The sequence below is a fragment of the Diadema setosum genome, chromosome 9 (genome assembly GCF_964275005.1).
Source record: "Diadema setosum chromosome 9, eeDiaSeto1, whole genome shotgun sequence".
Lineage (NCBI taxonomy): Eukaryota > Metazoa > Echinodermata > Echinoidea > Diadematoida > Diadematidae > Diadema > Diadema setosum.
The window spans coordinates 27,226,111-27,252,041 of record NC_092693.1 but is presented as its reverse complement, the minus strand read 5'-3'; the positions used below and the strand labels follow the sequence as shown (position 1 = coordinate 27,252,041).

At 39.2% G+C, this 25,931-nt stretch overlaps 2 protein-coding genes across 3 annotated transcripts in view; one reads left to right on the top strand and one right to left on the bottom strand.

Moving 5' to 3' along the window:
• The window catches only part of LOC140233485 (dynein regulatory complex subunit 4-like), a 28,905-nt gene extending 9,625 nt beyond the window's left edge, over positions 1-19,280 (bottom strand). Inside the window, exons 1-4 of the mRNA XM_072313601.1 lie at positions 19,172-19,280; positions 4,548-4,649; positions 1,056-1,253; positions 180-386 (exon numbers count right to left, since the gene is read on the bottom strand). Coding sequence (XP_072169702.1) covers positions 180-386; positions 1,056-1,253; positions 4,548-4,649; positions 19,172-19,174 — 510 coding nt within the window. The 5' untranslated portion in view covers positions 19,175-19,280. The remainder of the gene's footprint in view (positions 1-179; positions 387-1,055; positions 1,254-4,547; positions 4,650-19,171) is intronic.
• A 2,492-nt stretch (positions 19,281-21,772) lies between these two features.
• The window catches only part of LOC140233067 (transcription initiation factor TFIID subunit 4-like), a 28,077-nt gene continuing 23,918 nt past the window's right edge, over positions 21,773-25,931 (top strand). The window contains exon 1 of one of the 2 annotated variants that reach the window (XM_072313185.1): positions 21,773-23,038. In XM_072313185.1, coding sequence (XP_072169286.1) covers positions 21,773-23,038 — 1,266 coding nt within the window. The remainder of the gene's footprint in view (positions 23,039-25,931) is intronic. The other variant, XM_072313186.1, reaches the window with a different exon arrangement.

Genomic DNA, 25,931 nt, shown 5'->3' with positions numbered 1-25,931 from the left:
ATTTCCAAAATATAACAACTACTTATTTTTCTTGATAATTCAACTACATATTATCACAAATGCTCAATATCATAGGTACAATTAGATATGACAGAAAATAATCAATCTCACATTCAGTATAGGAACACATACAACTTCTCAATACATGCACAGATCTTGTAGAGAGTTTTGAGGTATACCATCTTGAGGTCCTTGATGATGTCTTCATGTGCAAGTTCTTGCTCTTTGAGAGACACTTTGAGGTTCCTCTTGTCCTTCCTCAAGTCTGTTTCGTTGGATCTGTGGTCATCCTGGGCAAGCTTCAGTGCTACAGCACTTTCAGCCTTCAGCTCCGAGATGTTATTCTGGTGTTCATACAGCAAGTGCTTGACCTTTTGTTTGTAGACCTTCAAAGAGGCAGAATATTGACTTTTATGAATATGGTTTTCAAGGAAAGGGGAAGATACACTACCATATATAGTTATCACATTTACAATGTAGTCATGATAATCATGAGCCTGCAAGATCAACATAATATCGTGACAGTGCACTCATGCATATTTTTCGATGCTATAATTCTAAAACTCAAGAGTGCTTGCAAATTTGAAATTTGATTGTGGCTGTTAAAAACAAATCAGAGCTCATCACAAGTTTATCTATTTTGTAATCACGACACTGATGTCTACAGAAAGGATGCTCTCCACTCATGAAACTTTACAAAGTTTACTTCCATCTTTAAAAAACAACAACAACACCACAAACCATTAAATCTTAGGCCAATACAATATTGTTGATACAGAAATACTTAGTAATCAACACAGAAATGATCACAAAGACAATGATATTGATGATTATATGAACAGCTACAGCAACAGCAACACTATGTGATGGCAATGGCCTCAGAATGTGAAAAGTATATACTTGTAAACTATAGCATAAAATATCTATTTCATGCTAATGACTATCAATACTGACTGGCACAAAAATACATAAATCTCAACATGTATCCAGTCAATATTTAACACAAAAACACATTTTTACCTGGACTGTCTCTTTCCCCATCCTCTTCTACTTACTTTGATTTCAACCTGATGCCTTTCTTCAGCATCCTCCATCTCACGATCCTTGTTCCTCAGCCCTGCCCGTGACTCCTCCAGCTGTCTCTTGGTAATCTCCCAGAAGGTGTTGACCTTGTCCCGTTCTAACTGGAAATAGTTCCTCTCTTCCCTCTCACGGTCCAGCTCTTCACGTAACCTGACAATATGTTCCTCCAGCTGGAAATTAGTATGAATAAAAAGAGGATTCACAAGATTCCTGCATAACACAAGACCCAGTGGGTCCCACGTTTGCCAAAGTATCATAAGTTCACCTTCCACACTCTTGCAGACTATCACACAAGAAGAGCATAACAAACTTGGGGGTGTTTGGGTGCATTCGAGCGCTCTAAAGCGAACCAAAGCGAACTGAACCAAAGCGTACCATACCGAACTGTGCCAGTTTTGGAGCGTTCGAGCGCTCTGTGGAGAAAGCGTACCTCAAGAGTTATTTTTAGAAAAGGTCACGCACTTTGTAGCAAGAATATCATCCACCTGGCGCTTGAACAACTTGCACCTGTCCCGAACAAAGAGAATGATGTCTTTGCATCGTGATGTATGTGCATGCTTTACAACAAACATTTGGTACGCTTTGGTACGCTTTTGGAGCACATCGGGAAGTGGTCCACTTTTGGCTTGGTACAGTACGGTACGATACACTTTAGGAGTGTTCAAGCACTCCTCTGGCGCGGGTACGGTACTGTACAGTTCGCTTTAGGTGAGCGCTCGAACGCACCGTTAGAGGGCCTCCATGGGGGTTGGTGTCCATACCTATCACACTGTCAATAGTACCCGCCAAGTTTGTAAAAATTTGACCATGCACTGTCAAATGAAAAGATCAAAATTTGAAAACTGGCCCCCAATTTGGTACCAGCCCTAATGGGAAGGGGGCACCCCTGGATGTGCCATGAGACACATGAAAATATTCGCGGCAATGTATTTATTCATAGCACTGACTCTCTCCTTTCTGGTTCTAGAAATATTCTCTAATTTGGGGGCACTGGGGCATCATGCCAGTACGCCAGTCAATATTCTACAAGTGTATCACCCTGGCAATAATACCGCCCAATTTTGTTGAAAAAAAATTACTATAAATGCATTTTCAAGAAGATCAAAATGTGAAAATTGGCACCCAACTTGGTCTCACAATAGGGCGGGGCAAAGCTGACTTTCAAATAATGAACATGCTTGATACTAGTCACCACTGAACTTAATACTCATAACACTAACTTAGCTCTATCACTTTTGGTTCTGGAGAAGATTTTTAAAGATTCCTTAATTTTGGGGCATTGTGCCCATTGGAAGAAATTGAGAATCCACAGCATTCCCCCGAGGGATGTTACGTGTCAAGTTTGGAGAAAATCCTTTACAGGGTTTTCAAAAAATGTAAAAAAATCTACACATGATGCACGCTGGATGCCTAAAAATGACAATAAATTAGCAAAATTGAGTCTTCAGCTCAGGTGAGCTAAGAACCCATTGCTACAAAAATTTTGACATGCAATCTGGCAAAAGATAATTGTAACATTAACATGTAAATATGTTTTCCAAGTTGGCAATAGTTACATCATTAAACTTGGCTTTGACAATTGTGGTTCTTAGCACTGCCAGATTACTGTATACGCTATAATTTTCGCGTACATAAATTTTCGCGAATTGCCGCTGTCACACATTTTCGTGAGTGGTTAAATTCGCAATTGGGGGACCAGAGAAAATATAAATAGGCAAAGAAAGTGTGAATTTTCAACTTACTAGCAAATAAGAATGATATTAGTTATACACTGCATGAAAAAAACTTACCAAACTCTGCGAACTAGTAAGTTAGAATTCAACATTTTTGAAGTGGTTAAGTCCATCGCGCTAGATTTCTGACAAGTGGTCCCCTTGCGATAATGGATTGGCTCTCTACAGTATTCGCAAGTAGACGTGGACGTGCGTAAACAAGCTTTAGCCAGTATGGTCTGTTCGGTAAGCCGTGACATGGTATACTAGTACTGAAATGTTCGTATCATCAAGGCAAGGGATTCATTTTGGAAGGTAATATTTTCGCGTGTTGTTAATTTCGCGAATAGCTCCCGACTCGCGAAATTCGCGAAAGTAAAACCCCCGCGAAATATATAGCGTATACAGTACAACCCACCAGAGTTACAGTCTTTACTAACTAATTCAAATTCTCTGAAATTGCTTTTGCTATCTGAAAATTGGCACATGGATTGATTAAAACTACAATGATGATACAATACACTGCATGCTATATATTATAGTTTATGCTTGCCACATGTGACATCATATGTGACCCGCTACAACAAAATGATCCTAAAGTCGGGCGAGGTCGATTATTTGAAAATTGCATGAAACAATTCCCTAATCTTTCTGCTTTAAACTGATATATAACACATCTTATAAAAATAATCGGCTGCGGAGATATCGATGTTTAAAAGAGAGCATGTCGAGACTTCTGGGAAATCACTGTTTCGAGAAAAGCGCCCTAAAAGTTTTCCTTGCGACGCAATCACGGTCAAGGGACACGCAGGTCAGTATTCACCTCCGGACAATAGAAGGTAAGCCCTAGCAACTCCCGAAATGCTCAATCAAACACATCGTCGGCGATCTCCTCACCGACCAATCAGTGACCAGGATGCCAGGAGAAGCGGCTGGGCATAGCGCACCCCGCCAACACGCACCAGTCGACTGGGCAGTGTGCGAGCTTCACGCTTCGGTTAGCGGCAAGCAGCAAACTAACCAATGAGATCACTCTGGTCGTTGTTAGGGGCGGAGCCTATCTGTGGCGTTCAATCCAAATGTTCGATCCAGTTTCTGCTTCCTTGAAACGCCAAAAAACATGGTTTAGAAAAACGCTATTTTTTGGTCTTTCCGTTCATCATTTTGCTTCAAAATTTCGACAGATGATAGAAGACATGTCATACTCTGATAATATGTCAAATTCAGAAAATCATAAGTTTTGACCAATTTTGATGCTCTGACTTCAAACTCGATTTTTACGGCTTCGACCGCGCGCGACTTTAGGACCATTTTGTTGTAGCGGGTCACATATTTTCTCCTGAGTGAACATCTATTTTGTTACCAAATTCAAAAACCAAACCAGCCATTATAACATTCAGTTTCACATTGCAATGACCATTTGCATTTGTAGAAATCTAAGAAATAGAAATGGCCCCTGAAAACAAATGTGCTTGTGCTATGTTTATTGCTAGTGATTACCAACCATCAAGAATATACTGCATTTGCTGTACTATATCAGAATGTAAACTAATTCAATACTGAACACAAATTGTCCAAAACTCATAACCCTAATTCTCACATAATATTAATCCACCAATTACAAAACATGATTTTCTTCTAAAAGGTGACACTTGTCATTATCACCAGACAAAGAGAATTCCTAGTGGATTTAAATGACTTTGTGCAAATGGAACACTGAACATACACACATATATATATAAGTATGCATACCTGTTCCTTTGACATTTCTTCCGTTGAGATTCCATCGATAACAGTTGGTGTCTTTGCCTTGGCTGACTTCTTCTTTTTCCCCTTTTTTCCTTTCTTTGGAGGCTAGAGATAGATAGATTGAGAGAGAGAGAGAGAGAGATACAAATCAAGAGACAGAGTAAGAGACAAAAAATAACTAAAATAATGGATCATTATCCTACTTTAGCTGTGATTACCAGTCTAAGAGGTAAACTGTTCACATGGGGCATTTGATTGAAATGTAAATTAGCAATACCTCACTCCTACCAATGTAGTTACTATTTTTGTTCATATTTTGTCGGATTAACGAACCTTATTAATAACGAACCTTTGGAATACCGCCAAAATGTTCGTAATAACAAATCCTATTTCATTTCTGAACTATCAGACATTTAGGTGTATCAGAATCTGTGTGTTTTGTATTTAAAGAACCTTCGGAACACTAAAACGAACCCTATTTAATTTCAGATAATTGTATTACAATAATACAAGTTCCCCTCGGAAACTGTGCATGACACACGGAGCGCACACACAGTGATGCTTGTTCTGCTACGTATTTTCGGAAGCGATCCATATTTCGTTATAATGGAGCCAATATTTTTTTTTGTTTTTCTTTGTCGGTGGCACTCGGAAAAGACTTCGTTATAACGAAAATTTCGCTGTAACCATGTTCGGTATATGCGAATTTTGTACCATAGACTTCAATGGCAATAATTTTGGGACCAAAAGTTGTACTTCGTTATAACAAAATTTCGTTATAACCATGTTCGTTGTAACGGGAGTGCACTGTATTGCTTTCACAAAGCCATGTACAGTGCATCCTTGCATGAATATTGCATATATCAAGCAGGGGTGATACCCAAAGTGCGGTTAGAAATTAAACTAGAAATGTCGCTATTGTTACTGGTATGCCTCCGCTATAATTTATGGTTCTCCTGATAGGTCTATGGTACGTCTTGACAATGTGTGACGACAGTGTTTGTCACAAATGTGTTGAGTGTTCACGTTCCTTGAATAAGGGTCAACTGGATGAATGGCTATACTGTTTGAGAAAGCTGTATATACAAACATGTATTTGGGGATTTGAGGATTTTTACTTGACCTCTGACCCTTTTATAAGTTTATACATTGGGTAATTTCCAAGGTATTTAGTCCATGGGCCAGGCCAGATATTGGTACCACCTGAGGTGGCAAAACCTTTATGGTGTCATTTTGTTTGTCGGATATGGATATGCTTATCAAGCTATGATAGTATTTCCAAATGAGTAGCTTAGTCATAATAAATGCATTTTTAACCAATTTGGTCTCGTTGTTATATCCCTATACTTCTGAATCGAAACTAACCGCTATACAAAGAAGAGCACTGTCTTCTGTATGTTCACAAGGCAGCAAAGGGAATATCCTAAGTTTATGATGTCCACAGCGCTTAGTCTTTATTCAAGACGGCGAAGGGAATATCCAAAGCTTATAATACAGTGTATATCCCTTTATCTAAAAACAACAACAACAAAAAAGCAATTCCTCGTGAATTTTACCGTATCTTTCAATTATTTATCATTTTCCGGTGAAAACGCTACGGTGAAAACACTATTACCATGCCAATGTCGCTTTATTTCCATCCAACAATGAAAGATAATGCACCGGTACACTACAATACATTATAGTAAATGAAAAGAGTGATTTTTGTTTAAAACTGATGCATTTGTTGAGAGGGTAGTATGAAAACAGTATAGATAATCCCTTTTATTAGGAACTTTAGATATGATAACGGTACATTGTTCTAGATAAAGACTAAGCGAACCGCGCGACAGCTGTGGACATCATAACCCTTAACCCATATTCCCTTCGCTGCCTTGAATAAAGACTAAGCGCACCGCTTTTACAACAAAACACCTGTGGACATACAGGTTAATTGGTTAAAAATTCATTTATTATGACTAAGCTACTCATTTGGAAATGCTATCATAGCTTGATAAGCATCATGTCAGACAAACAAAATGACACCAAAAAGGTTTTGCCACCTTAGGTGGTACCAATAACCCATTTTTCGGGTCTTGGCCCATGGACTAATTGGGAAAAAGTGTAGTTTCAGCATTATACATAACAATTTAGTATTTTAACCCGGCTTTGACCTTTTGAGAGACAGACAGATAGACGGATAGATAGATAGACAGACTGGTATACTGAGAAAAACAATCTACACTCCACCTGTCGATTGTTCTCCGACGACTGCATCATTTACAAACAGGTTTCGAGAGTAGAAGAGTGCACAAAACTTACAGAGAGATCTTGATAATTTGACCGAGTGGCAAGGTAAGTGGCATGGCAGATGGATTTCAATGCTCAGAAAAGTCATGTCTTGCACATCACACATGCAAAAAACCCTGTCAAATACCAGTATTCACTAAAAAAAAACACACACACACATTAGCAGAGACAAAGTGTCATAGAGCCATCATCAGATTTGTCTTGGACTGCGCACGTCGACAGAACATGTGCTAAAGCCAACAGAACTATAGGATTTCTAAGACGAAGATTACTGTTCAACAGTCTGGGACCCCCACACTCAGACTTTGACAGACAAGCTGGAAGCTGTACAGAACAGAGCAGCGTGATTTGTTAGAGGTGACTACGGGCTGGGAACTGCGGAAACATTGATGCAGAGAAGGACGCATTACCACATTCCATGAAGCACTTGCAGGTTGCCTATCCATCCCAGTTCGAAAAGCCCTGCGTCCAGTCTGAAGGGTTCTCCGGAAATCATCAACTACAAGTTTCATCCCAATCGCCACAAACAAAAACTGCTATAAATACTTGTTCATCCCAAGAATGATCACAGACTGGAACACACTCCCACTGACAGTCACCGATATCACAAACAAAGACTCCTTCAAAGCAGCAATCCTTCAGTACATCCAGGAGCAAAGCAACTAGATCCCACTCTTCTCTCTCCGCACAATAAACACCAGCGCACCCCTGTCTGGCTGGCCCCTACTAAGGGGTGTTGGGCAGTATACTAAACCAAGATGAAGAAGAGGACCACTGACTTGACCCAATGCCCCTAAAATTCCTCAATGAATCACTGTAGGCAGTACATGCATTTGATGTGTTTCATGATGAAACTATAAATCCCAGGGTGCTCCTTCACAGTTTATTGTGAGAGCGCCCTGAGTCAACAGAGTGGTATCTCTGTACAAAGAAACACAAATTTAAGCGCCTCTGGTAGTGTGACTAGTGTCCAAGTTTACCAGCAAATGGCTTACTTTTAAACTACACATAGATCTACGTTCCGTATCTAATTCATCTAATTACCAGTTGTGGACTTGTTCATTTTCATATCAATCCCATGGTCTTGAATTTAAGATGTTTTTCTTCCGAGTTCATCTCCATACCTCCCATTCATTCTTTCATTTTGTGATGCAACATTTGCGTGGCACTTGGCAATATGAATACGCATAAGAGTCGCGATGGTTTTAGCCTTTAAACAAGGCCCTTTACTTTGATTCGGTCTCCGTTCGAAACTACTCACTAATGGAAGATGATGACTCAATATCTGACGTCATTAAAAAAGTTCAGAGTGGTTACCAAACATATTAAAACTAAAGACCAGAGGAGCAATACATACAGGATCTCTCACAAAAATCAGAACATTCCTAGCAGGACATTCACTTCACAATGCTCGATATTTTAACCATGTGTCGCTATCATGCATGAGTCGGTCCCATGGGACACACAGACAGGATCGTAATTAGTATCAGATTTCATCACATTTTCTTGACTTTTTCATATCTTAAGTTGCAATTTTTTGTGAAATGTGATAGTCTTTTTGACATCATTTAGGTCATTTCTGACTATTATCTGTGGTTTCTGTTCATCCTACATTTTTTTTTTTTGTGAATCATTTATGCCCCTTGCATTTGACCTTGTGTTACTGCTCAGGGCTATTCGATTCACGCTTACGGCAAATCAAATAGATGGTCACCGCGCGCGGGCTCTGCTTGTATGACACGCCCGACACGCTTGGGTTGTGCAGATATCGTGCGGGCCCACGTGGTAGCGGAGCGGGGCCGCGGGCGAGCGGGCAGAGGGAGGATGGATCAAAGGAATGTGCCAATATTCATTACAGTACTTCCTGTATATTGTGCTACTGCCGTCACAAGCCTACAATCAATTAAACTTCCACCAATTAAAAAAGACTGGATTGTACATGACACTATACAAGACTGCACAACTCTGTATGCAAGTGTAATGTAAATGTATTCTTATGCTAGCCCTTGATACATTATGTACAATGAATCATGGGGGGGGGGGGATGTGTTTTGTATTCTTACTGCTTAATATAATTTTTTTGACCAGTGACACATGAAAACCTTATATACATTGAAATCTACTTTGAAATCATAACTTCATTATTGCCATGCTGTTATCATTGTCATCACAATACAAGTGATAGTTAAGTACTAGTTCAAATTATTTGTTTGTTGCTGCACATTATATTGTACATTCATGTACTGGTATATCTCAACTTATGAACAGTTGAGTATGCTACAAATGTCATGAATATGTCATTTGATCCCATTTATTCTGTGATTGTGTGGCAGTAGTATCTCAACAACTTATGAACAGTTGACTATGCTACAAATATCATGAATATGTCATTTGAACCCATTGATTCTGTGATTGCTTGTGTGGTAGTAGTATCTCAACAACTTATGAACAGTTGACTATGCTACAAATATCATGAATATGTCATTTGAACCAATTGATTCTGTGATTGTTTGTATGGTAGTAGTATTTCAACAACTTATGAACAGTTGACTATGCTACAAATATCAATGTCATTTGAACCCATTGACTCTGTAATTGTTTATGTGGTACTAAGTAGCTTGCTAGAAGCAACTTTTGTTCAACACTGGGTAACCCACTATTTTCCTACCCCTATATAATATATTGAACACCATCACCTTTCATTGCTTTGGTCGCTGAATAAAAAGAAACTAGATATATTGCTAATGCGACTGATATGCCTCCGCCATAATGCATGGTTCTCCTAATAGGTCTATAGTACAATGTCTTGACAATGTGTGATGACAGTTTCAAACAATTGACAAAATATTAAAATGACAGGTTTGACACAAATGTGCTGAATGTTCACTTTCCTAGAACTAGGTTCAATTGGATGAATGATTAAAATGTCAGAGTGCAGGTATTTGGGGAACTGATGATTTTTACTTGACTTTTGACCCTTTTATAAGTTTATGCATTGAGTAATTTTTCAAGGTATTGAGAAAAAGTATAATTTCAGTATCAAATGGGAAAATAGCATTATCTAAACCTGGCCTTTGACCTTTGACCTCACAGTTCCAAAGAGAATCACTGTTAGGTTAAACATGCATATGTAAGTTTCATGATGATACCTTGAGTTACTTTTGAGATATGGAGGAAAAAGTGCAATTCAGCACTTTCACTTGACCTTTGACCTTTTGGCAAGAAACCTCCCACAGAATATATAATTGGGTAATACATGTATAGATCATGTATACATCAAGTTAAAAAAAAAACCTTCATTCATTGCATAAATATAAGGAAAGTAGTGATATTTTGAGAAGTTGACCTTGACCTTTGACCCCCCTGACCTTTGACCCATGACCCCCAACTTCTCTAGATAATCACTGCCCATTGGTACAAGCATATATACTAAGTTCCATGAAGATACCTTGAACCATTTGCGAGATATGGAGAAATTTCCAATTTTTTTCACAAAATAACCTGTGACCTTTGACCTTTGACCCTGTGACCCTAAAATCCGGCCACTTCATTGCGGAGGCATAAAAAAACAACTTGACCCACATTCATTGCATCAACTGCATGGTTTTGCAGAGCGAAAATCTGTACTTTCGATAAAGAACTAGGAAATTACATCTCTCTGTGCAACAAAAGTAATTCTTTGATGAGCATGCACTGGATGGAAAGTCAATACATCACTATAGCAGTAGCTAATACCAGTACTTTTTCAGGTCATGTCACATTATTATTGTGCATTTTGTCAAATTCATTAACAAAGATACAAAGTAAACAACATGCACTGTCACTTCAGACACATATATCACATAACGTATTGTGTATATTTAATATAGAAATTATGTACTTTTTAAATTTCTTTTTGGCACATGACATGCACCATGTATGGCAAGTATAATATTTAGACATGTGTTGCAAATTGCCAGTACACGTAGATCTATCAGTTTTAGGGTCTAGTAGATATATTAAAATAAACTAGCAGCACCCGTGGAAATCCACGGGTCTGAGGGCCTCATATTTTTTTTTTTCTCATGATTTTGCACATTTTAATTGATGAAATAACAAATATCATTGGTACTGCTTATTGTTTTTATTCATGGTATTATTATCATTATTATGACGTTATTATGTTGTTATTATTATTTTGTGGGAGGGGGAGATCATATCCATTAGATTTTATTGTTATTTCATATAATTCATTGACATGGGGATGAATCAATGGAATTAAGGAAAAAAGTTTCTTGGTCAAGGATAGTGAATATCTTTTTTTCCATCATGTCAAGGTTATTCTACGACTTATAGACGTTCCAAATAGCTTTATTATCATTGATATTTCTTTCTAAACATTAAAACAATCCAGTACCTGTTTGTGTCTCTTCCGCCCACTCTTAGTTATGGATCAGAGCACCATCTCCCCATTCATTTGCATTTGCCCATTGTATTATTATCATTATATCAGTGTACCATTGTTATTGTTGTTATTATTATTATTATCATTACTAACATTATATTATTTAGGGGAGAGGAGAGAGTAGAGTCATGATAATTATAGGGATGATCGACCAAGGGTAGCGGAAATGTCAATTTACTAAGAATTGTAAAAATCTGTTTCCCCCATTTTTCTGCTCTTGATAAAAAACGTTTCTGAAGACAGTCCTGCACAAACTGCCCAAAACTGCTTCACTGCACTAACATACGCAATCTTGTGCAGAGCAGACTAATTCATATATAGACCCTAGTGTTTTTGTTTCTATGGTGCTGAGAGAAATAAAATATTTTCGTCTTCATTTGCTCTCTTCTTTTTGTTTTTATCACCAAACCTTGGTTTGATAGATCATAGAACCACCCGTTTATTTGCTTCAGACTGTACATTTTTATTATCATTATTATTATTACTATTATAATCATCAATGTTCTTCTTCTGCTTCAGACTGTACATTATCACCATTATTATTATGGTTATTATTTTATTATTATTATTATCATTATTATTACCATTATTATTATTATTATTATTATTATCATTATCATTATCATTATAATCATCATTATTATATTTGGGGAGGGGGAGATCATAGTCATTAGATTTGATAAATAGGCACTCATGGGAATCCCTCGGTCTCAGGGCCTCATAGTTTTTTTTTAACTACTTCTTTTCCCACGTTATGGAAGAAAGAAGAATATTTTTGTCGTCATTTGCTCCCTCTTTTTCATTTCTATCACCAAAACTTGGTTTGATGGGCCATAGAACCACCCATTTTATTTCCACTTGTAACTTCAAAAATTGGCAGTCGGCAAAGCGAGGGTTTCCCCCACGTCCACTCGTCTTATGAATATTTATGTTCACAGCAGTAAACGAATGGACAGCGGCGCGTGTACTCTGATATAAAGAGGGTACGATCGGCAAGGACAAACTTTAAGTGGATATTTAGCCGTCCTGAACAGTCTGAGTACAATGATACCCGACTTGAGAGTAAACTAATTAAATGACATACCTGAGCTGGATAGTATCCTGCAGTTGTGCAAAATACAATAAAATAACAGCATTCCTTGATTTCATTTCGGCACGCCAATGGCGTAAATGTACGTAAATGCCCTTGTATGACCGCGCCGTGTATTATACCATAATGAGAGTCCATATCACGCGCACACAGATAGTGTTTCGTGTAACCATTGTCAATACATACACAGGTGCAGGCCATACACTGGCATACCGTACCGTACCCGAGAGTACATTGCGTGCGTGCGTGCGTGCGTGTCCGCTGGAAGATGACAGAGATTTCGCTGCACCCCATCATCTTTAGTATCCCCCCACTGTCTCTGCAAGCTAAAGATGGACGATCGAGAAAGCAGGAGTCCAGCGCAGGATCGGTGAATATTAACACACTCGGCTCTGTCGTCACGCACAAAAATGCATTACCGGTATGCATCTATCTAATTAATTTCTCTTTGTTGTCCTCGACGTCGACACACAGGGGCGGAGCGCGGATGAAACCCGGTCGAAGGAATGTAAGAGACCCTCCCGCTGCCAACGGCACCGGTCTCGGGGGCCCGGAGCCGACGGCCCGGGAGGAGATAGACAAACCAGCAACGCCAGAATAAAACAGGAAATACACAAGGCCGCGACAACAACAACAACTTCGCCTTTTACTGTAATAGATACTAGTTTATATACAGGCTACACTCAATACAAGATATTGCAAAGCAAATGTGTAAATGCATGAATTAAAACCCGAGGCTACATATGTAGGCCGACTTTTTTTTTATTACTAATGATCCAATCTAAATTACGTCTAAGGAAATGACGTCAGACTGCTGTCTGACTAGTAGTAGTAGTAGTGTAGCACTGCCACTAGCAAGTAGCTGGCACATAGAATTAGGAACATAGTCCTTTCAGGTCTATTTTTAACAATAAATACATATTGACCAATGAACCATGCGGTACAACATGCATTCTGCATTCAAACTAGCCTATAAACCCGCAAAATAGCACGACATAATGCAGCGGCCACAGGCATGCGCGAAAATGCAGGTTCACGCATCAAACAATGGACGACGTGGGACTGAATCGCTGTGCCTACGCACAAGGGGGAAGCGCGAGCGCCACACCGATAGAAATAAAATTCTGCGGCTTTTTTGTCAGGAAAGAATGTACTATTTTTTCCGCTGAAGGGAAAAAATGCAATACCAAGGGCAGTCTGCTTGATCGTTATAACAGAAACACTAACTTGACACGAGATCATAAATATATCACCTCAATATAACAAAAATCTGACACTAGCAACGCAACAGGTCACATTTCAGTAGCCTACAGGGTTCACGAAACATCGGGAGGATGGGTCAATGAGCAAAAAACTGTAGGATGGCAGCCGATTGCATGGAACAGGTAGACATGACCTCTTTCATTCAAATTTAAAAGGAATAGATCCAAAAATTTGTCAAAAAATTGTTGACACTTTATTGATAGGCTATAAATAATTTGCATAAAATTAGGGTTACAAAAATGTACACTTATATGGACATTTTATTGAGATTTTGCAACTACGAATGTAGTGTTTTGAACATATAATATGCACGAGTTGAGGAGACCTATACTTTCCACCCTCATTCTTTTTTTTATTTTTCCAGTGGCCATTCAAGACAAGGATAATTAAAAATGCAGAGCTCATCAACGACGAATTGTTTATGTTGTCAAGTTCAATTACGTCTCAATCAATATGGCGACGTATGTATATGCACGCACCCTGAATACGTGAGTGGCGAGTGAAAGGGTTCAAGTGAAATGCACCCACCAACGCATATCCATTAGAGACAATCGGGTGCCACACAATGTTGCGCAGCAAGAGTGCCTGGTCAAAAAACTACACAACCTACCACCTGCTAGCGCAAGTGCATTGCCAGCCCATAGCAAGGTTTCAAATCCGTCGTACAGAGCAGTTTAGTAGGCTAGTGTCTAGACGGTCTAGGGTAACACCCCCAGTTTTCGGTCACTTAAGCTTTTTTGCAATATTTTTCAAACTAAAATAATACATACATACATCATATCTACACAGCAATGTATGTGAAATATATCAAATTTCTTTAATCTCAATTTTCATTTTGTTAAATATCACACAGAATTTCACAAAATCCCAAAATATATCACCTTGAAAATTCCCCAGAATACGGTCACCGCGACCAGTATTTGGTCACGCGATATGAGCGTTCAAAATCAATGCGTGTTCAAGGCAGCTGAAAAATGCGCCGCGCGCTACCTTGTTGGCGCAAAATTGCATCGGCGACGTTGCGGCGCCCGTTGGTGACCGAATACTGCTGGGTAATCAGCACTTGCATTCAACCCTTGCACATTGAGTTTTTGAGGATACCATCACACTCCAAGCTTGCGATAAGCAAAAAATCCCGCGAGAGAACAGCGAATTTCTCGATTTTTAGCACTTTTTAGCAATTTTTAGTACTCTTATAAAACTGGGCTCAATCCGCGCGCGCTTTTGGAAAGTAACGCCGATTCTGCACTTTTGACGGTAAAATTTGGGATTTTGGATGGATTTTTGGAGGGGGCTAAGTAACTGCGACCAGCAGCCCCATACGCATAGCGTAATGGGGCTGTGGACTGTAGCATTCAGGATCATGACAGGGTAGTATCGCGGACAAATATCAACTTAAAATTGAAAAATTTCTTCAATTTGAAGACTTACCAGTGAAGTTGAAGTATTGACAACAGGGTTCGTGCAACGTTTGGTTCTGTCAATAGTCCTTTTCTGTTCAAATTGATGACTCAATGTGACTCGGTCGAGAGGAACCTGGGAGAGCTACACTGAATTGACGGCCAGTGCATGCGCACATCACATGCGCACAAATTTCAAATCCATTGATTGGATAAGATGTCTGTGTGCGCATGCACTGGCCGTCAGTTCAGTGTAGTTTTCCCAGGTTCCTCGAGTCACATTAAGTCATCAATTTGAACAGAAAGGGACTATTGACAAAACCAAACATTGCACGAACCCTGTTGTTAATATTTCAACTTCACTGGTAAGTCTTCAAATTGAAGAAATTTTTCGATTTTAAGTTGATATTTGTCCGCAATACTACCCTGTCATGATCCTGAATGCTACAGTCCGCAGCCCCATTACGCTATGCGTATGGGGCTGGTCGCAGTAAGGGGCTAAGGGAGTTTCCTGTTGTGAATGAGTGTGAAAGTATGTGAATTGATGTGATTTGCACGTGTTGAAATGACAGTTGAACTTACTGGCTGGTGACTAGCGATAAGGGCTTGTGCCGAAAGGGTGGGTTGGGTGGTGGCGCGTTGCGTTAATGGGAACACCACCCTTCGTCCAAAGCCCCCCCCCCCCGGTTTTGCCGAAAGGGTGCGTTGGGAGCGTTGGGTGACGTCGCGTTGACTGGAACCCCACCCTTCGTCCAAAGCCCCCCCCCTAATTTGGTCTAATTGTTATTTGGTTTAATTACTATTTGGTCTACAGTCAATTCGTCTAATAATAGCCATTTGGTCTATTTTTGGTCTAACACCAATCTATATCATCAAATCCCGATTTGGTCTTTTATGAGTTGGTCTAATTCCATTTCGTCTAAGGCCAAGTAAAAAAAGATAGTAGTTTCTCGTCCGGGTTTTCTGAGGAAGGCGATGAGGGAGGTCCTTACTATTTGATATCTTACTATTTTTTCGAGGATTGTCAAAATGAATGTACATGGTGTAATATGTGTTCTCGTCCGGTAATTCTGAGAAATGTAACAAGAGAGGGCTTTACTATTTTCTATATCCAATTTATGAAATGAAATATATCACTCTGGTAGCTGTGTTATGAGAGACCAGGTCCCAAGTGTATGTCTTGCCTGCACTCTGTGCATTTTCAAACAAATAGATTATGTATCATACTTGAAATGAAACTTCATGCATGCAGAAATACATTTGTTTTTTCTTTCCACTACAGATGTCAAGGGAAAATGACCATCTTAATACTGGTATTTAGTGTTGTAATGGCATTTCTGATACCAGTGTACTTGCAATTCTGATGTACTGTGCTATTAAATGAAACAGGTATAAAACATGTTTTTCAACAAAGAATGTACGACTGAAATAAATTCCATGATATTCAAAACACTGCTTTATTCATCATTGGTGTTTGTGACTTTTTGTATCCACACAGCTGGTATGTATCTGCATTTCTTCACAGTACAATTTGTATTGTAGCACATTCAACTGGAAACTGGAAACTGCAGATGGATGTCAAAATAATACTGATATGGCATTATAGCATTAAACATTTAAAGATGTTTCTTCATGTTCTAAAAAGACATGTGATAATCACTCATCATTTGGATGACGAATGATTACAAGTATACATGTATACCACACTACAGATGATGCAACTCCCGGCCGTGTCTGTGAATTTACATTGTAAAGAAACTGAAAAGTATCCCGCAGAAATACGAGATAAAACAGAATCCGTGGAAAAGTTATTTATTTTGTAGATACACCCATTTGATAATTCTACATTTGCTGGAAAAGTGCATTCATTTTCTCTTCAGAATAGAACAATACATCGCCGTCAGATCCAACGTTTTAATACAGAGCAGAGTGTACGGGCTACTACATGCTCACATTCGAATGTGTTCATGCGTGCGTGCAGACAGCTGACAGACCAGGGGGTGTTTCATAAAGCTGTTCGTAAAGTTACGAATGACTTACAAGCGACTGGTGATCAGTTCTTGTGCTGAATTATGGAAATTCTGATAAGTATAGCACATCAGAACTGATCACCAGTCGCTCGTAAGTTGTTCGTAACTTTACAAACAGCTTTATGAAACAGGGCCCAGGGGATGGTACCGGTGACCGACCCTGGACAGCTACTAGTACCCGACAGACATGCACACTTTGCCAATACGGTATACGGCACGGCCACTGCACCGGCACCGTACCTTCCGACACTGCACACACATGCACATAGTCACAATGACATGAAAATGTATAGGGCCTACAAACTCGATACAATCCTCACAAGCATTTATTCATCCGCTTGAAATATGAGAAACGGAAAAAATACGAACAATGCGCGAAATATGCGTGGAACATCAGCGATTGATCGCAAAAATGTTGCCGCTATTGCGTTCACGACGTACCGAGTGCGCTGTACATCACAGCTAGCCCGCACCGCAGTTCGACTGCTTTGTGGGTCATTCCTTCTTGCCGAGCTCGCAGTGTGAAATGCATGCGTTATTACATACGCACTACAGAAGAGCTCTACAGCTACTACAGCTAAGTAGAGGACGCAAGGCGTGATTAGAAATGAGACATCACGATTGATATTGGTAGGTGAATTGTCGATTTGGGATTTTTCCGCGGCCGAAAAAATAGTAAATATCAAAAAAGTCGATGCGGCAACTGAAAATCGATGCGGGCGGGGAGCGGGCTGGGACGAGAATTATGAATTTCTTGGTATTTTCAGCGCCATTTTGAAAATAGTAAATAGTAAAAAAATCGACGCGGCGGCCAAAATCAATGCGCGCGAGGACGAGAAACTGGTTTCTTTCTTTACTTGGCCTAATCATCAAATGGTCTAAAATAAAACTAAATTTGTCCAATATAAATTTGGTGTACACATCATTAATTTTGGTCCATTGCCCAGTTGGTCTAGCCTCTATCTATCATCATAGCAATTAAACCAAATAACAATTAGACCAAACAGTAATTGGACGAAATGATGACTAGACCAACTGGTTATTAGACCAACTGATATTAAACAGTCTATTAGACCAACTGGCTGTAGACCAAGTGGTAATAGAGTGTAAACCGATCCGGACGATAACCTCTTTGAAATGGTTGTTTGAAGGTTAAATATAAATTCAAAACTCGTCTTTTAATATTACATGACAAAACGTACCAACGCACCCTTTCGGCAAAACGGGGGGGGGGGGGGGGCTTTAGACGAAGGGTGGGGTTCCAGTCAACGTGACGCGACCCAACGCTCCCAACGCACCCTTTCGGCAAAACCGGGGGGGGGGCTTTGGACGAAGGGTGGTGTTCCCATTAACGCGACGCGCCACCACCCAACCCACCCTTTCGGCACAAGCCCTTGATAAGTGACCGAATACCGATAGCTGACCGAATACTGGTACTCTTTAATACCCTACTACTAATGTTTTTATTGTTACAAACCCATAGATTATTCTAAGTTCTAACAATTAGTCCCATCTATCTAAATAACTCAACTATGATTATGAACTTCTAGAGCTCTAGATGATTCTAGATCAATTTAATTACACACACAAATCACAAGTCTATTACCAATTATTGATTATGAGTTTAATAGATCTAGAAATTCTAATTCTAACCAAATGTTAGAACCACTGTTTATCTACAAATGTCTAGACTAGATCATACTGCGCATATCAGAGAGCGATCTAAACCTATGGATTTATACTTCATTCTAATATCTTGATTGTGTTAGCAACAGAAGAAATCATAAAAATTTTGATGCGTTACAAAATCCTAGTGCTCTCAACAGTGAATACATACAGCGCAACACGCGTCTAACGTTAAATCTCCCTGACAACTGAGTGCGCTGCGCAGCGCACGAACACGAACGATTACTAGCGTCTATACGAATATCCGCACAAACATCAGCCAGCCCTTCGGGGAGGTGTGGAAGCCAGGATAGGGTCGACACACGCTTGTTACATTCCGTACTCGAGCTCAGCTTGGAGGAAACACTCTGCGCTAAGCATTATGTGATAATACATAATGTGCCACAGAACTACATACATATTAATATACTGAGAATATGACATACCATTTTGAAGGATTTTGTTGACGTTTACTAATCCAAATGGCTAAAATTTGCTAACAAATCAGTAGCTGGCACTGGACTGTCGGCAGGAATAATTGTTTGTTGATCATAGAAACGACACCACGAATAACCCGGATGTATGTACTCGTGTACGTGTAATGTATTAAATTTTCCATGCCGCCCTCTTTCGACGAACCCTACAAGCCTCCTCCTTCTTTCATCAAATACTAGTAGTATACTAGTAGTACAGAAGTACTTGTCTCGGACAGTGTTCTCTCTTTCTTTATTTCCTTCCTTTTCTGTTTCCTTCGAATCGTTTCATATTCTTTCCAACATTGTTCATTCATATATTTCTCTTTTTAATGTTCAGAATAAAAGAAACCTCTCTTTCATCCCGACACACACTTCATTTGAAAAAAACACACGCGCATAAAACATAAAAATATAACAGTCACGTGAACAACGGAATTTCATTTTTCCTACAAGCCCGTAAAAGTGGGAGGGGAGGGGTGCGCCTGTCGGCTTTAAAAAAAAAATGTAGGCCTATTGCAATTCTAAAAATGCAGGTCGGTCTCTGCGCTTATCAGTTTTTCAACCAGTTTGAGCGGAAAGTGAGAAAGTAATGTTTTGGCTCTTTGCCTTTGTAATTTTGATGATTAGCCAACATGTGCATTATCTCCTTTTTTTTTACAATTTTTTTTTTTCACACCCCCGCTTGATAGTTACACTTAGATACAAGGTGTATTACATTGTCAAATAATTTGAGTAGTAAATAAGAAAGTCATGCAACAATGATTTAAAGGAGTGAGAAAATCATGCAGTAGATAGTTAAAGGGATAGTATAGTTTTGGTTGAGGTCTAACTTGAGGTTCCTAACATTTTGGGATGAGATATGAGAAACTCCTCATGAAATATGAAGGAGCATGTATTTCCAAGAGAAATTCATCAGTCAACGTTTATTTGATGAAAATTGGTTTTGATATGGCTGAAACACCCAATACAGAGGAAAACCAGTAAAAGGTGGGACCCACCGTTTATTCCGACCGCTTTGTTTTACTTTGTTTTTGGATGTCTTGGCCATTCAAAAACCGATTTTCATCAATTTAAAACTTTGAATTCCTCTTAGAATGGTATGCTCAGTGTACTATTCAACAAGTGGTATCTTGGTATCTTGCAAACAAATCTTAAAAGCCCATTTCTCATCTCCATAGATACTATATCATGCCTTTAAAGAATTTAGATCGTTATTGGTTTTTTGTTCTTGTTTGTGTGTGCATGTTTTCTTTTCTGCACAAGTTGATCAATAACCAACCAATAAATTATTGTCATTATGCCATCCGTAATGCAAAAGCTTCCTCATGGGGCTGCACTTTCTTTTTTAATGGGGAACTGATGAACGACACACACACACACACACAGAACCAATAATAGATCCTTGCAAAAGACCCATGACCTTCGCAAGTTCTGTACGAGATTCTTCCCGCCGGGGCGGGGGGGGGGGGGGGGGGTGTGGGGCCGGACATTGGCCTGTGATCAAATTAAACGCACTAAAATATTAGATCATTATTTAAAAACAGAGAAATATTTCCTGACTCCTGTATTAATTGCTTATGTTGGATAACCAGTATCTCACCACCAATTAGGCGTCCCATGGCTTTTGTTTATGTTGAATGTTTTCTTTTTCTTTAATCTTTTTTTTTCTGTTACCTTTTGCACTATGGAACTGAAGAGGAATTTGACTATTAGCCTCATTTAAAGGGATCGTATAGTTTTGGTTGAGACCTAATTTCAGGTTTCTAACATTTTTTGGTGAGATAATGAGAAAGCTCATATGAAATATGAAAGAGCATGTAATTCCACGAGGAATTCAACGTTTATTTGATGAAATTGGTTTTGAAATGGCTGAGATATCCAAAACAGAGTGATTCTGATAAGTGTGGGACCCACACTTTATTACGATCGCTTTGTTTTACTTTGTTTTTGGATGTTTCAGTCATTCCAAACCCGATTTTCATCAAATAAACTTTGAATTCCTCTTAAAATGGTATCCTCTGTACTATTTCGTAAGTGTTTTCTAGGTATCTCGCAAAAAGTTAGAAGCCCAATTCTCATCTCCACCAATACTGTACCATCCCTTTAAAGGTACTCACAACTTCATCAAGACAAAAAGTGTGAATTGAAAAAAGATATATAGGCCCGACTATAGCCTTCAAAGAAAACAAGCATAACTGCTCGACTTGCAGTCCTTACTTGACAGGAAATGGCTGATAAAAACATACCCGAAATTGTGAAAAGCACACACACACACGCACATAGACAAACAAACAGAAAAAAAAAAAAACCATCATGACAATGTTAAAGTTTCGAACACGTGCAGAGCTAGAGGTAGTCTATACTAGTACATTGAATGTACCTACTTGTCTTTTGTGTAAATCACCTCCCCCCCCCAGCTTTTTTCCCTCTCTCTCTCTCTCTCCCTCTCTCTCTCTCATCCCCTCTAATTCTGCACACATGCAATCGAGATCGTACGTATTTTTATATCCCATAATAGTTATTACTGCGCATGCTCCGATTCATTCATTCAGAAGCCATGGTGGAGTGAAGATGGCGGTTTCGAAGACCATTGACGATATTTTCTCTTCTGAGGTTGATGAAAAGGAGGTTAATGCATTGATTGGATCGCTTGAGACGAAATTGGCACCACAAAATCCCAAGGCAGTATCTGGACCGCTACAAGATTCCATAGTTAGCGTAAATCATGTGAACGAAAGTGCCACTTTGCCTGCACAAACTGGACATGTCGGACTGACAACAGTTAAGGCCGAACCGGGGGGTTCAATACATTCAAATGCGGTGAGGCAAACCATGCAAGAATCACAATTAGGTGGTGCAAAGACGGGTCATAACCATGAATCGGGGTCGAGCAGTATTCTTCAAGCCAACAACGGAACGGAAGATAATGATCAGAGTAATCATGGAGTAAGTGGTACTGCAGTAGGAAATGTAAAATCTGACACGGGAACGCATTTATCTCCATCCTCTGGACCGACGCCGGTAGTTCCAAATCCACAAGTTGCTGTGACAAACCCGCCAACGGCAGTGACATTGGGCATTGGTCAGCAGGACACGACACAGGCCATACAGGCACAGCATCAGCAGACCTTACCGGGTAATACCAAACAAAACGACTCAGCAGGAGGTATGCCTGTAAGTGCATTGAATCCTAATGCTTTAAATCAATTGAGGACTACAAGTGGCAATGATCAGCAAATTGTAAAAGTTGTGTCTGTGCCTAGTGCTGTGCATAGCCATAATGCCAATGCCAAGTTGAGCACAGATGCAGGTGGGAATGTGAACAACTCTAGCTCTGCCAAAGATCAGTTGCAAGCAAGGCAGCAGGCTCTGGCAGGCTCTGCAAGTAGTGATCAGTCAGGTGCAATGAAACCCAGAATAGTTGTGCAACCTAGCATGGCCACTGTTCCTACGGTACCAACAACGATCCCCACAGGAAGTGTGGCAGTTGGAAACGCCAATCAAAAAGTTGTGACAATCAATGTTGCCAGCCCTGGAATTCCAACAACTGGGCGGTCAGGACAGTATGTTGTCAATGCTGTTTCGGGTACCCCAAAGGCAGTCTCACCCCAAGTAATTGCAGCACAGACAGTTCGAATGCCAACGGGGCAGCATGTCATCGCTCCTCGTGCCCAAATGGGGGCGCCAGTACAGATTCGTCTTCCTCCTGGTACTTCATTACCACCTGGAGTGGTATTGATCAATAAAGGAGGAACAGTGCAAGCAGTGATGAGTAATCCAGCAGCTATTCAAGCCCATGTCGCAGGGTCTCCTGGGATTACATACAGACATGTTCAGGTAGAATTAAACCCAGTTAATACAACTACTAGTTTTACTAAGGTCGAAGTATCTAGGCCTTATACGATAAAATATGAACCATGCTAAAATATAGTTTCTACAATGAAAAACAAGTTAAAGACCAGAAACTTAAAGTGATATTCATTTAGCCCAAGGTATTGCAGTCTTTATGGTGCACTCTATTTGTTGTGCAGCAAAGGCATGGTTCTTGTATAATCTACAGTCAACTTCGGATACCTCAACGTCGGATAAGCTGAATATCACTTACCTCGGGGACAAAATGAAAGTCCTGATTGTTCCTATGGAGTTTCCGTGTATTAAAATTCGCGCAGCTCGAAGAAAATAACTCGAAGTTCAGTTACCTCGAAGTGAAATCTACTGTCCTGATCTTAATTAACTTATTGTTTTTCCCAGCATGTAGATCGAATTGAAATTGCAAACATCACTCAGCATCTCCAATTAAAGCGCGCGTGGACAGCGAAGACATGTCACAAATCTTTTCAACACTCGACTGTAAATATTCTGAGACCAGAACAGTCACGCGCCCAAAGAAATACCCGGTACACAGCTGACAAGAAAAATTCCCAACACCTACATGTACCTTCATACGTACACGGTATGCACATAGCACCCTTGCCAATGGAGTACTTACGATAGCACTACGATCTGCCCCATAATCTTCTTTTTAACCACTGTGTTTTGATTCTTGATCGTGGTAGTCATACCGTGCGCCTGGATTTCTTTTCCGTCGTGGCGCACCTGCGTAGGTGTTGACAGTTATATCTTTGGCATCAATCACAGTCCACTGTCCAAACATCAATCTCCTGCGTAGTGCCTTTTTTAACTTTTTTTTTTTTTTTTTTTTTTGCCTTTCACAAAGTATGTTTCATTTATTCCCCGAGAACGCAGGCACTGATTTTTTTTTTTTTTTCAGCAATGCGATTATGAAAATAGTGTGGTATATGATCTGGAAGTATAGGCCGAGCATAATAAAGAATAGAATGGACAGGGCTCCACACTAACTTTTGTCGGGCCACCAATATTATTGATTTTTATTATTTGGTGGTCGAAAGTAAAATCTGGTGACACAAAAAAAAAAATGAAGTAAAACATTAGAAAATCTAAATCGGTCCTACTAAACATAGAAAAATTAATATTAAGCATTATTAAAGTGATACAGATGCCCATGTCTGAAACAAATGAATAGAAAATTCAATCATCTTATTCTGTGTTTTAAGATTTAGCAAATAGGCGTAGAGATTATTATAAAAGTTGATGCCTATATATTTAGGTCAAAACTTACGTTTGAAATGAAAAAGTGGGAGCATTTGGCGACATTTGTTAGCATCCGACATTTGTTTTAGCATTGTAAGGAGCCAAAAGTTACCGTTATTCATTTCTTATTGTAAAAGCAATCATCCACCATTTATTAGTTTGGTACCACCTTACGGAACCGAATATTACCGCTATCATTTTTAAATGTAAAAGCAAACAACCGACATTCAATTTAGCATATTATACGGAGCTGAATGCTATCCTTATCCCTTTCCAAACGTGAAAGCAAACATCTGCTATTTGTTTCAGCATCTAACTGAGTGGATTAATACCGTTAATCATTTCCAAATGTAAAAGCAACAATCTGTCATTTATTTTTGCATCGTACGAAGCAGAATATTACCGTTATTCATTTCAAACATATGACATTTATTTTATCATCGTACGGAGCCAAATGTTACTGCTGTCCACTTCCGAAAGTGAAATGAATCATCTGACAATTATTTCATCATCGTAACGGAGCCGAATGTTACTGTTTTTCATTTTTGAACCTCAAGGCAGACATCAGAAGTTTATCTTACCATCAAACGTAGCTGAATATTTCTGTTATTCATTTCGAAATGTAATAGCAAATATCCATTATTTTTTTAGCATCGTATGGGGCAGAATGTTACTGCTATTCACTTCCAAACATGCCAAACGTAAAAGCAATCATTCGACATGTATTTTAGTATCTTCCAGAGCTGAATGTTATTGCCATTTACTTTCGAACGTAAAATCAAACATCCAGCATTTAGTTTTATCATTGTAAGGAGTTGAATATTGTTACTCATTTCCGATCGTCAAAGCAAACATCAAACATTAATTTTACCATTGAACGCAGCTGAATGTTACTGTTATTCATTTCGAAATTTAAAAGCAAACATCAGACAGTTATTTTAGCATCGTATGGAGCAGAATATTACTGCTATTAACTTCCGAACATAAAAACGATCATCTGACATTCATTTGAGCATATTCTGGAGCCAAATGTTATTGCTATTTCCTTTCGAAAGTATAAAGAAACATCCGACACTTATTTAACCCCATTGTACGGAGTTGAATATTGTTTTTCATTTCCGAACGTCAAAGCAAATATTCGACATTCATTTCAGCGTCTTCCGGAGCCGAATGTTATCCTTATTCATTTCCGAACGCAAAATCAAATATCTGACATTAGTTTTAACGGAGCTGAGTCTTATCATTTTTCATTTCCAAAAGTATGAGCAAACATCCGACATTTATTTTAGTATCTTACCGAGTCAAATATTACCGTTATTCATTTCCAAAATTAAAAACAAACATCTGACATTTATTTTAGCAATCGGAGCCGATTGTTACCGCTGTTCATTTTCAAAAGTAAAGGCAAACATCCAACTTTTTTGGTGGCGCGATGGGGCCACCAAAATCTTTATTTCTGAAATTTTGATTTCAATTCCGATTTTCATTCAATTCATTCATATAAAAGTCAATTCAATTCCAGTTGACAAGCATGCAAACAATCGGTAGGCACTATAACAGATACCATGTTGAACATCGATAAACGTCGGACAAGTCGAAGAACATTCGACGTACACGC